At 37.8% G+C, this 13,507-nt stretch overlaps 1 protein-coding gene and 1 long non-coding RNA gene across 10 annotated transcripts in view; one reads left to right on the top strand and one right to left on the bottom strand.

Moving 5' to 3' along the window:
* LOC128873099 (lachesin-like) overlaps positions 1-13,507 on the bottom strand; it is a 170,416-nt gene that overhangs the window by 37,019 nt on the left and 119,890 nt on the right. For 5 of the 9 annotated variants that reach the window (XM_054116379.1, XM_054116383.1, XM_054116380.1 and 2 more), the window contains exon 3: positions 8,189-8,349. In XM_054116379.1, coding sequence (XP_053972354.1) covers positions 8,189-8,349 — 161 coding nt within the window. Of the gene's footprint in view, positions 1-1,030; positions 1,546-1,586; positions 2,155-6,353; positions 6,409-8,188; positions 8,350-13,507 lie in introns of those variants that run through there. The other 4 variants (XM_054116384.1, XM_054116385.1, XM_054116387.1 and 1 more) reach the window with 4 other exon arrangements.
* Positions 7,425-11,227, top strand: LOC128873100 (uncharacterized). Its single transcript, XR_008456326.1, has 3 exons — positions 7,425-8,279; positions 8,383-9,538; positions 9,621-11,227. It is a non-coding gene; the product is annotated as an uncharacterized LOC128873100 (long non-coding RNA).

Genomic DNA, 13,507 nt, shown 5'->3' with positions numbered 1-13,507 from the left:
TCATGATAGAACGCGCGTGATATTCGTAATACCGCACCGCTACATTTTAACCGAATAGCTATACACTTTCTGAACGAGCGATTTCCTAGCAAATGGATAGGTCGTACGGGACTTAATGCTTGTTCTGCTCTATCTCCGCTCGAATTCGTTGGATTTATTTTTGTGGCGTCATATAAACACGATTGTTTATGAGATACGCATCAAGGACGTTGAAATATCACGTCAATGGGATATTCGAACGTATATGACACATGATCAGGCCTGTAGATTTGGATTGAGGCGCACGATGATCGTTTTCAATATTTTATACAAAGAGTAGTTGCCGAAGCATAGAAACGACTATTAAACGATCGAATAAATATGAAATTCTAATTGAAGTTACAATAATGCGAGTATACAAATAAATTTCTATCGTCATATTTAACACGAAATAAAATCACGTTTACAAGCGCGCTAGGACCATTCTCTACACGAATTTTCACTTTCCTATAAATAACGTAAGCGATCGCGTATAATAATTAGGATTTATTAATATTTTATCTCAAGTCTCTTCGAAGCAAATCGAATTGTACATTTTTAGGGCACTGTCGTTATGTTAAACCGTTTATTTTTTTAAACGACATGTTTTTATACTCAAATTAATTTACGTGTTTCAATTACGTAACGTAATTAAATTCACAAGTTAAATTCACAATTCACAGGTACGTTCGTTCGTTATGTATGCCTGGTATCTAGAGCCCCTTTCCTAAATTCTAGTAACGATTAATCATCGATTTTTACTATTATCGTTTATCTAAATCCGATATCTAGCGTCTCTTTTATTCTTCTAAATTCTAACGATCAATTCAACTTCCCTTATCCATCTAGTTTAATGCTTATTCAAAAACATGCTCATGCAACCTCGTGTTCTCTCTCATTATCATATCATGCATCAAGGCATGCCTCACACAAGTGAGAATTCATAGATACGCTAAAACAATATATGATATATATTCAACGCGACTCAATCGTCGACCTGGCTATTACTTACGACGCATAACATATCTCAACACTGTGCACTTAACTCTCGTCCAATGCAGCTTGCACGATATCTCATCCCACGAACAAACAGTCTCAAGTGTGTTGTGCATTGTGAACAAAAGGTTTGTGCGACATACGTTGTGCATTTGTGATGAATCGATGTCGATCGGGGAAATATCATAAAATATTTTTCTAACGGGCCAGCGACACGATTAGTTGGCCGATGTCGAAATTTCTTGCAAGATTGCGAAACAATTAAATAATTTTGCTTGTTCTTAGTTCCAAAGAAACACTATCGCAAGATTATAATCAATCCGAATGTGCTCTATGTTTGGTGTCATTCGTTCCCGAAACATCTGTTGCGTTTAAGCGTCAAAGCTTAACTCTAAGAAGCCAACAAGCCATGTACCGCGGTTATCGCATTTTTATCGGCTACCAGAGCTCTTTAAAAATGTTGCCGTTCCAAAAAGTCAATCATCGGGATAATCAAAATTTTCTCAAACAATTTTCGCGTTACTTTGAATCACATAAGCGATGAATTTTCGACGAAGCATAGTTGCACTTACGAAAGTAGCGAGGTAATAACCAGACAGAACTTTTTCAATTATCATTCTGCCGTTCCGCGCTACCATCTTTTCTGTTTTCGAGCGAAGGATATTCGCACTCTGTGAAATTAGTCACCCTGTATAAATATACGTACGCGAATATGATTATTTAAATTAGACTTTCTGTAATCGTAAAAGTGTACAATGTTTTTCAGTTTCAGTATGGTACATTAAAATTATAAATAAATGATAATAGACAGAAATAAGTGTCGAGTAAAAACATCCACGCTAGGTTCACATTAATTTCCCAAGTTTAGAAGACGCGTACAAGTCCCAGCAAACATAAATAAAGTATCGACGTCCTTATTCAGCCAGAGTAATTGTCCATCACGGAAAAGTTCTTTCAGACAATCTGTTCCTCGAATTATGCCATCTTGATTAACACGGACTTCCAAGAAGCACTTTCAACTTTATCAGCGAAACACGAATGGTAGGCCCTTATTGTTAGCCGAGAATCGTCGACAATGCGACGAAAACCGACGATCAAGAGTTTGCAGAAGCGAAATCGCTGTCGCGGAACTTGTATCTCTAACTGCCGTGGAATGTCGCCGGAGAATGCATTTATTGCGCGGGCATTCATCGGCGCATGAATGGCAAGATTAAGCTTTTCGAGTACGCTTATTTAAGTTACTCGTCCCTGCCGGATCCACGCCCCCATAGAGAAAACCACGAGGGAAGAATATTTAAAGGGACTTTCCAAAACGCCGCGTAATGGATTATATCGAGGCGCGGGCGCGAAAAATGCCAACAAGAATGCAGCCTGGGCTATTCGACGCGGGATGAACTCGAATGTCTCCGAGGAATTTCGCAGTTCTTTGGAGGAACGTTGCTTCGAGAAATTGCCACGTTATTCTTTAAACTTTCACTTGCTTTCGAACGTTCGCACTGTATTGAGTCGGTTCAAATATTGAGACTTTCTAATGTTGGCAAATTTATTTGCGAATATTCACGCGTACGAGTTTAGAGATTATGATTTTTAAACCTTTGCACACGAGATGTGACTATCTCAATAATAGTAATTTATTTATCACGAGCAATACTTGAAATTTTCTATAAAAACTAATTCTAGAGAAATGTGCAAGTATCCTTGAAGAGGTTAATTAAGTTACGAAATATTTGCCATTTAATACCGTTGCAAATTTTGATGCTATTGTAGTGTCCGCGCCACCCATACCCAACAATAAGGAGTCAAATAAGTACACGAAACGTAGGGTACGGGATTGGTCGCGTAGGTAAAGCGGTCGACTTTGGATCCGAGGATCGTGGCTTCGAATCCCCGTGCCTTATTTTTCGTTTAGACTCCTACATATGAGGGCTCGTCCGGGATGGGGGGTTACAGCGGCAGAGGACCGGCCAGTGACGATGAACAACAATGCCACGCGAAGAACGGTGGAGCGGGCAACAATGAGGCGTTGAGAGAGAACACCGTTCCAGAAAGAGAGAGGGGAGTACACTCGCGAAAGAGAGCGCACTGCTGTCGAGACGCAAAACCCGTGCGAGAAAGAGAGAGGGGAGTACACTCGCGAAAGAGGGCGCGGCGCGCACTGTTGTCGAGACGCGAAACCCGAGAAAACGGACATTCGGCCTAGTTAGGTAGCTTTCAGCTTGCGTAATTAAATTCAAATACAACGCAAAACTCTAACTCTTTTATATCGCTAACAAGCCACCGGAAAGCTGGACTGCTCGTGACAGTTTCTAATTAATAACATTTGATTTATACGCGCAAATTTTGATACGAGGTATAAATCGTTCTCGTCTGTGGCATATTTTTACTCGAATTTTGATTTATGAGACATTTATTAAACGAAGTATAGTTTTATTTAATGATTTCATAAGTAAATTTATTAGAACTTTAACTAAAATTAATTCATTACGATTGAAATTAGAATTTAAATAAAATTTAAATGCCAGTAAACAAATATTTGTCTCCGTTTCGATTAAATGTGACCTTGGTACTTGATGGATTAATCGAATTCTGGGACCTCCTGTCGTTATTTGTTTAACGCCTTTTTACGTCGAAATCGCGAGACATCAGATGGCCGAGTCAGAGCGATTTGTCATTCGCCGTATTCGTAAAGGGCAAAGATACTCGGCGTGTTTACGCCCCGTATATATGCGCATACATTTGGCTCAAGACTTTACCGGGTCTCTTGATCATGAGAATGAAAATGAAAATGATAATTTGTCGTATACGAATCAGCAAGTCAAATACGCATCGCGAGTTAGACAGGGCCGCGTTACCGCTTGCGCGCATCGCAGAAGAAAGAATGGTGATTTTCATCCGTAGGTACACGCGATAACTGAAATTATGCATGCACTTTCGGAACATATTTTATCACTGTCTTCCCCTCTCGCCCGGCCCTGTATCAATTTCATTTTTGCCCACGGTATTCGGTGATGAAGCCAACCGACTCGGCTCGAACTCTTCAAAGGGTAATCAAAATAAATATGAATGAACCACGGGCTCTTTCGGAATTGCAAGTACGAACTTAATTTACTGCGAGATCAACGAAAGACGGAATAAAAAAAATCGCGATAACTGTGTGCGTGCGTGTGTGTTGCGAGGGGCAATCATTCTTGCAGGAGTGAGATACTTTTTCTTAGAAGAAAGTGATAATAAAGAAAGAAAGATAATATTCAAAAATAACACGACGCGAATTAAACCGTGACTTCGAAAATCGATACAAAGAAATAACAAATCTCTTTTTTAGTAAATCTAAATTCTTTAATTCCGAGTAGCGATCAATAACGAATTCGAAAGAATACAATTAATTAACTAGAGTGTGGTGAGACACAGTTTGTAATATTTATAGGAACAAAATAGTATAACGAACTTGACAATTTTGTGAAACTTCTACACAGGATAATCTTTTAGTAATCTTTTCATTTCGAATGTGTTAATAGAAGTTAATTAATATTCACTGTAAAACTCAAGGTTTAATCGTTCTGTTTTATGTGTACCTTTTATGATGAAGGGGAGTTAATGATTACGACGCAGAACAGGAAATTCTTCGTCTCTATTGCGAGAAAGTAGTCGAATCACGGACCCCATTGGCCGAAGGAATCGTTTCTTCCCTACGTTATAAACTTTACGGTTTCAGGGGCTTAATTGAAATCTACAGGCAAACTTTCGACGGAATCTCTTTGGAAAGAAATATTCTCCCCGTCGACTCTTTCGTCTTATAAGAAATCCATTCAACAAGTGGGATCGTAAAAGTGTCAAATATATTTCCCCTAGATTCAGTTATGAAATCACCGTTATTGTTTGTTCCAAATAATCGAAAATCTATACAAAAATTAACGCGAAAATGTCCAACTCTAACGATGCCATAATTTCTATTCTCGCAGACCAGTTATTTATTTTCATTTTTATTTAAAGTATTCATTGCATAATTCTGCAAGGTTACGCAAGTTTATAATTATTTAAAGATGTTCATTGCAAAGACGAACAAAATATCATGTGAGTATCAATCTTCTTTTATAAAGCAACGTACTTCACGTTATTCGTGAATGTTTTTATAGACAATTTGATCACAGGAACTGTCCGTTATGAAATATTCGACATGAATATTATTATTGAAAAAAAAGAGAGCAGCGGAGCAGCACCGCACGAGACGGGAACAGAATTTGATTTCTAACCAGTGGGTTATGTATGAAGGTATGTGTGGTAGGAACATTGTCCTGATTTCTCTGGAGTATTGCTTTTTTTTTTTAAGCGTACACCGCTAGGACGCCATAGTTGACAAATTGCCAATGTTCTCGAATTTCTGCGTGGTATCGCGAGTGCCGACGATGATTAAATATAATGCTTCGCAAATTAAACGGGTGCCTTGCGAAGTATTCTTACAACTCTCACCGTCACATTTTGTCACTTATTAATAATTTTGTTACTTATTAACACTTTAACTGGTCTATTTAGAATCAGTCTGGAATTTATGAAATTTCTATATTAATGTATATCAATCCTAGGCTGATGTTAATTTCTTAATAAATTCCAATAAGTAAATACTTCAATTAGAAAATATATATAAAAAGACTCTTGATAGATAAAGTGTTAATAATATTACAAAATTGATTATCTAACCGATACAATTTTCCATTAATGAAGTCTGACGCATGCAAAGTCTAAGAGGGATCTTTGAGCTACGAAGCTCGATTTGAACGTCGAAAACAATATTTATGTCATAAAGACGATTCTTTTGAAAGACCCCTGGACAATCACAATGCATGTGCGATTGGAAAGTTGTATTAAAATAAAAAATAAAAAGGGCACAAACTTATCTAGTGATGTATAGTTGATATTTCTGGAAAGGCATTTAAGCTATTCTAATTATTCGATCTTACTGTTACTGATTCATCATTCTGCTTACATCTAACTCTTTAATAGCCACCGCTTCGATTCCACATAATCTACTTTCCAAGCTACCGCTATGTCAAATGTAACTTAGGCTGTTTCAATAATAACGCCATTCTTTATGCACGTTTATCTCGTTACATGCTGTCGATAGTGTTCGTGAATATTAGTCGTCGTCCAAATAGGAAGTACGAAACATTCTTTGAACCATCAAGAATGACACTCGATACGATTAAACAGGTTTCATGCTTAGTATGAAAAGAAGTTTCGCATCGAAAGAAATATTTCGCAAGAAGAATGAGGTACGTTGCTAATTAAAGGGTACTCGGAGCTTGAGATTTCTTTTAATTAGGACAATTAGAGCATGGGATTACCATGAAACAGCCTAACAGGAAGCACATGCTACTTTGGTACTTAAACCCAGCAGCAATTAGTAGGCCTGTTCGCGTCGGCTTCTCGCGGTCACTAAAAACATGTGATTCTATGCTAACTAATTCATGGATGTGACAAATGTATACTATTACGACAGAGTGTTTCATAACTGCATAGAAGAATTTTAAACGCGCGTTTGCAGAAAATTAGAAAATTGATATGCTTCGTATTTTTCGCTTCTAGTTACTGAGCATTTAATACCCTTTACTCTGCCAATCAATTTACTTCATATTTTAAAATTATCATTGAATTATAATAGTTATTATTAAAACATATTCCATGTTGATGGCGAACAGTTTTTTCTTACAGATAATTGAACCATTCGAAGACTGCTGTTTTATAATTACGTATTTAATGGAAAAAAAGCTTTCATGATTCGATGGAGAATTGAAGTGTTCTTCAGACGAAACGATTGTAAATTAAAATATTTAAATACGAAAGGAATTATACATGTTAAGAGGATTCTGCCCGAGTAGCCAGTAGGTTGGTTAAATGTTTGAACCAGTTACATGGCTTAACATACTATTGAAGATATATGAAGCGTTGTTTAAAGAAACTCGACAGACGTGAGGTACGTGAAAATTAACATACTATTGAAACAAAGAAAAATAAAACCGTAAGAACATACAGCTGCGAACATTTTTATTTATTGTTCGACTTTGTCTTCGTTATCTATATTCGACATTCTATCTTTATTAACAGTGCGATTCGTACTCCTTTAATTATCTTGTTTCATTAATTATAAATTTATTTGATTGTGCTGTTAGTTACTATGAGTTAGTTACTAAATATTTTCGATTCATGAACAGAGTAAAGGGTAGTAGTTCTGTATTATAATCCAATCACATACGGCCAAATCAATGCAAAACATATTCGATTATCCTATCTGTCATCATAGCCAACCTAACAAAGCGCCAAAGTAAAATCCGCAAAGAATATCAAACTCACTCATCGCGAACACACGAAAAACCACGATCCTCGACTAATCCTGTCGTTCGTCGCATCCGAAACACTCTGTAGACCCGCGAGCGCGAAAAGCACGCTCGGAAGCGAACGAACCTAACGCTCTACTACGCCTAGAGACAGTCGCGAGACACAGTTCGTCATCGTACAGGAGGGAAAACAATATGCATGACGTTCTCGCAAGCTATTCGTCAGCTATTCTGCAAGCTGTTCTTTCATTTCTTGTCTTCTGTTTCTTTTTTTTTTCTTCGTCTCGTTACGAGGAGCCTTCCGCGCGAGAAAGTCGAAAGTAGAGGAGAACGTAGAGAAAGGATACAAGTTGAGAGGAGTCCGAAAGAACTATGCGAACATCACAGACGAAAGAATCTACGGACGGTGTGTGAAGTGCGCTTTTGGTACACGGCGAATTTGCGGTAAGCAAATTAGCAGCTCAGCATGTTTTAACATTCGTCCATAGATCTTTCGTCCGCGAACATGAAATTACTTCGCGGCTGTGCACGTTCGCGTGAGTTCTATCGGCTGATTGGCGATAATGGGTGTCGTACAGAAAGAGATAGACAGAGTGTTAGAGAAAGAGAGAGAGAAAGAGAGAGAGACAGAGAGAGATATGGTTGATGATGGTGGCGGCTGCTGCGGTGGTTTTCTTTTTCATAGCTGGCAGTGGTGCAGTTAAATGCAGTGCTGTGAGGTGCAGGCACACGCGCATATAAGTAGTGCAGTAGTAGTAGTAGTAGTAGTGATGACAGTAGTAGGTAGTAGTAGTAGATAAGGTAGTCCATTACAGGCGGACACAGGTTAATGGTAAAATAGTTACCCGGGCCTTGGCGCTGCCTGAGTGATCTCCGCTCGCGGAGGAGGAAGGACTCACCCGGTTTCCACCGAGGTTGCTCACCACGCAGGTGAAGGTAGCGTCTCGACCCTGCGGGATCGTTACGTTCTCCAACGGGTAAACGAAGTCTGGCTCGAGCCCCGTCACTGGAACAATTAAGCGGTAATTTTATATTACAGTCTGTTTCAGGGGAAATTGAGTCTGGACGAGGTTCGCGATGGCGCGCGCCTTAGGAATTAGTTTATTACTGGACAAACACCGTGGCTCGAGATCCCCGAACACCTGTAACGGCAGGTGATGGCGCGCCCGTCTGGGACTGACAGACGCTCCCTGGACTCCTTAATGCGTTTAACGTTCCCTGAGGCTACGTCTAGGGGACGGTCATTTCACTCGAAGGATAAGGATCAAGCAAGGAATAACGAGGAGGATGATTGGTTCGAGTACGAGAGGATTTTTAATGTTGGAACCAGTGGGAACACTTAGAGTCTTAGTTATTGGTGCAATAATAGGGGTTGTTATTGAATTTACAAGCAATCAAAGTCTTGCTGAAATAACTGTTGATGAAAGGAGTTGTACTCCGCGTATCGATTACGAATTTTAATAAAAATTACGAGAAACGATAGATCAGCCCAGTTCGCGGATGTTAAACAACCAAATATGATATCAGTGTACAATATTTAATGTTCACGTTCTAGGTATGCACCGCAGTATGATAATCACGTGGAAAATATTTCTGTTCGTGTATTTCCCACAGTACGTAAGCATGCTTTCGTTCCAGATAACTCCGACCCCCTACCGGGTTCCTCTATTAAAGTCTGTTTCATTCCATTGAAAAGCTTGAAGCACCGCTGCTTACTATTCAATTCTATTTTTCCTCTCGTGCATAAACCGCGGAGTTCTGCCTGATAAACGCGATCTCATAAAGTAAAGTGCCATTCGATGTGATAAACGCGAGTTATCTCGTTTCGAACTGTGCCAGTGCGGTATGTAAGTCGCATCTAAGAAATGAGAGTATCATTGGAAAGCGAAATATAATCGAACGATACCGTACAAAAAGTATCAAACTGAAAAAGAAAAAGAAAAACCATTTTTATTTAGTTCAAGCTGCCGGACAATTTATTAGGGACAAAGGAGATGTCGCCCAAATAGACGCGACAAAACTTTCCCACAGAGCTGATAGTAATTAACTATGCGCGTAAAGGGCCCCCAAGAAAGTCTAATTTTCAGGGACAGTGGACTTCTTAAAAGAATGTTATCAGCAAAGCAAGCATCGTTGAAAAGCTTTACTACCGCAAACCCCAGTTGCTTTATCTACGTTGATACAGGGTTGCACAGGTTGCACTTTAAATTTTCTTCTGATTCTGTACATTGCATTAGTGCTAAATTATTAGTAATATTCTTTGTCCATAAATTATAGATATGCGACGTTTATTACATGTAAGATATAATTATTCTTGTAACAACTCGTGTATAGTTTCACGATTGAAAAACTGAATAATGCTGCACCACGCTAAAAGACCCAAAACATCAGGAAATTTAAAGGACGTAAGGGATTAAAAACTGAATTCCTGGGGCGGAACGTCCCTTGCAAAAAAGCACCAGAGATAACATTACTCCAAGTCGTAGAGCAGTAAGATAACCGCGCACATAACTAATGTTCAGGGTTATGGATTAAAGTATTCGCCACGATAATCGTTGGTTTTCGCTTTTTCCCTTGACCGAGAGATACGAGGAATACTTTGGTGAAATTTTGGTTTCCTCAAACACTATACTACTCGAAAGCAACGTTTTAAATATTTATCGACACGTGGTTCACTCCTATCGCATCATAGTATACTAATTCAAGAATTAATAAATTTATGTTCTCTGTTAATTTTCAACGAAGTAGCAGTTGACGTGTCGCGTGGACCACCGTGTATATGAAGTTAATGGGAGCGAACGATCGGTGTAATTCGCGATAAAAGAAACTGCAATCAATGTTCAAACAAACGCGTATTTTCCGGCTAAATTAAATCACTTGCATTTTAACCGAGTGTGTAATTTAGTTGGCGAAAATCCCGCGAATAATTTACTTTCCACTCGTTCGTTGAGCAACTGCTTTTCGAAATTACTCACAGGAAAAACGTGATTTCCAATCAATGGAAATATACTCGCGGCGCGTCGTAATTGTTAATGAACGAGCCCGCACATAATGCAACGCCAATACTTCTGATTAATCGCTGATAAAATTATGTACAGCGGATATATTCTGCCAGGAATGCTCGATGAATTACGTCGGCAAGCGTTTTGAATTTGAAAATGAACTTTCATTATTCAATCACATGGAACCAGAAGGATTTCGTAAATTATACGGTATCCAAACTATTCGGAAGAATGGGGTTTCGTCGGTTGAAAGAGAAGATGTGACGTAGAACAAATTCGTCTGTGTGGACAATTGTCTGTCGTGTCTAGATAGCAGTATTTCGCGAAATCGAATATTCCCTGGCGTTATATATTGAACCACGTGTCCCACGGTATACACAATCGCAACGAATCAAGTTAAATTATCTAAATCGTGTGTAAATCGGATGCACGATGAAATTGGTCGATAAATTGTTTAATCAAGTAGAAGCGATAAATTGATTTGCTGCAAAGTTGAATGCAGCATGGTATTTTCAAACATATTGTGGATAAATCAATTACGTGGTAGAAATTACAGGTCGCATGCCAGCATTTGCATTTGGTGCAACAGTATATTGGCGATTGTAAAATCGGATATTTCAGATTTCTGAACAAATATAATATTGTTTCAAAGTTTGGTGCGTACTATAGTTTTGAAATTAAATGGACTTCTTCTCGTGCACGAACAAATGTTTCATTGAAATTCTTAACCCTGTGTATCAGAGTTGATACACAACTCTGAAACTGCTAACCGAAACGACAGTTATGTCATCGAACATATATCACGAACGACCAGCGAAATAAAGGCGCGTTCAATAAAATACTCGGCCACTCGGTGCTACGAAAAGAAACTGATTCGTCGAGTGGGTTGAGAGGCGGAAGGAGCTTTTTCACCGTTTTTAAAGAAAAACGTTAGCGTGCTGAATTCAAATTTGCTCCGTCGAACGACTGGTTCGCCGCGATACGATGTAACAAAAAACAGGAAAGACCCTCGAGAGTACCAGCGGTTAGGTAAAATTTTTTATCGCGGGGATTCCGTTGGAAGAACCGTTCGAGTCTTTTTCGTTCGATACTCGAAAGTTCTGGACGACTTACTTCGCAACGCTTAGTCTCCGGGGAATTTTATTTAAAGATATCAACGAAGAAACTTTCGAGGGTAAAATTATGTGGACCAGTGCTTATCAGACGAAAGACAAGGTTTATTTATTAGAAAGTATTGATTCTTGAATTTGAGGCATGTTTAGACCTATTTAATTAAATAGAATTATGAAAATTAAAATTGGAAGAAACATAAATCAAATAAATATTTTAAAAACGATTTCAGATTTTTTTACTAGAAATACTGTTAGTAAGCTTGAATCACTTTTCGATGTTGGTCTGAATACACTCCTCCTACCGTTTCGGTATTCAATTTTCTGTAAAAATTCGCTGGGCCACGTGTGAAGGCACTCGCGCGCCACCTATTGTACTTCTGCGTCGGAATGAAATTTCGAAAAATTTTAAATATGCAAAAGGAATCCTTTTAATGAAATTTTATTGTTACACTGCTTCTACTATTATTCGAAGAATTTTATTCGGTTCCGTGTCCACTCAAACAATACAATTTTATAGTTTCGTGGAAACCGTCACATTTTTTTGCTAAGGTCTGTATAATATGCTAGACGCCGTTTCAAATATATTGTTTGAATTTTCTATCAAACATCACTATGACACTCTCTATCAATCTGTAACTATCCAAAACAATACATTTTCTATTGAATATTTTATCATTTTTACTTCAATTGTCCTTGTATCTATTTTTTAGTTATTAATCTCAGAACAGACGATCACATATTACAATATTCAGCAAAAATGTCTTTTACACCAAAGAGAAAATATATGTATATACTGCTTTAACAGTTTAGTAAATATTTTTTACCGTATTCACGGAGGAAAAATGAAAATTTATTTTCGTTACATAATCTAAAGAGTAACGTGATAGACTAGTATGATTCAAATGGCCAAAAATGGGAAAAAAAGATAACTTTTTGGTGACGATATTTTAAGTTATTTTGAAAGAAGATAAATTTTTGTGGGATTAAACGCAATTCGAATGTAAGAGGAAAAAATGTACGGGAAACGTTTTCTGAAACATCAAATGTCATTTATGTGAGTGCCGGGCAGCGGTACATGACAGTTCGTGTGAAAGATCGAAACCATTAAAAACTCTTTCAACTTCAAAAATCATTTCCAATATTCTCCGTAGACTAAAACCTCGCAACCGCGTCGGAGAAAAAAATGTTGCAAATAAACTATCCATACATTAATTCGTATTAAATTCCTTAGACGTGAGTAATGACTTTATTTTGTTTAATTTGCAGATATTTTTCTAAAATTTATCTTACAATACAACACAATTCGATTCAAAACAATCCTGATGGCTTGAAATTTGATAACAAGTATATTAGAGCTGAGTTAATATTTCTTTGAATAACATAACCTAATTATATTTCTCCAATTATTCTTCACTCGTATAAACATCGCGCACACACGCTGCGAAACATAAACAGTTTGAACGAGTGCCATATTTTTTATTCGTGAACACCACAAGCTTCTAATATTTTTTTTACAGCAACTTTGGAATTAATGCGGACGCGCACATATTCAAAGGCAATTTTTACCGCTGAAACTTTTCGTACGATTCGACGCAACTTTATCGGTCACGTTATATTATGTAAATGTGCATTCACATGCAGAATCATGGGAGTGTACAACTAAAAGTTTGCTGTTTTCGTAGGGTAAGATGAAAGTCGTTATATTTTACAAAAATTAGGTTAAAATAAATTCAAATATCGATTATTATAGTATTAATAGAGTTGTCATTTAATAAAATACAACATATAAAATACATGTTAAAATATCTCTAAACAAAACATACTTCAATTTAAGATCCTGTTCTTCATTTGTGGACATTAAAAAAAGGAATTTGCATAAACATCCCCAGTCTAATAACACGTATCCCTTAAGTCCAACACTTATACATCTCAAAACGCAAGAAGATGGACTCACTCGCTTCGTCGAAGACAATAGGCTCGACCCGTAACAGCAGGTATTAAAAAACGTTCCTTATGCACACCTCGCTCGGGCGGGGGGGGGGGGGGGGGG

This window comes from Hylaeus volcanicus, chromosome 3 (genome assembly GCF_026283585.1).
Source record: "Hylaeus volcanicus isolate JK05 chromosome 3, UHH_iyHylVolc1.0_haploid, whole genome shotgun sequence".
NCBI lineage: Eukaryota > Metazoa > Arthropoda > Insecta > Hymenoptera > Colletidae > Hylaeus > Hylaeus volcanicus.
This window is presented reverse-complemented; position numbering and strand designations above follow the sequence as displayed.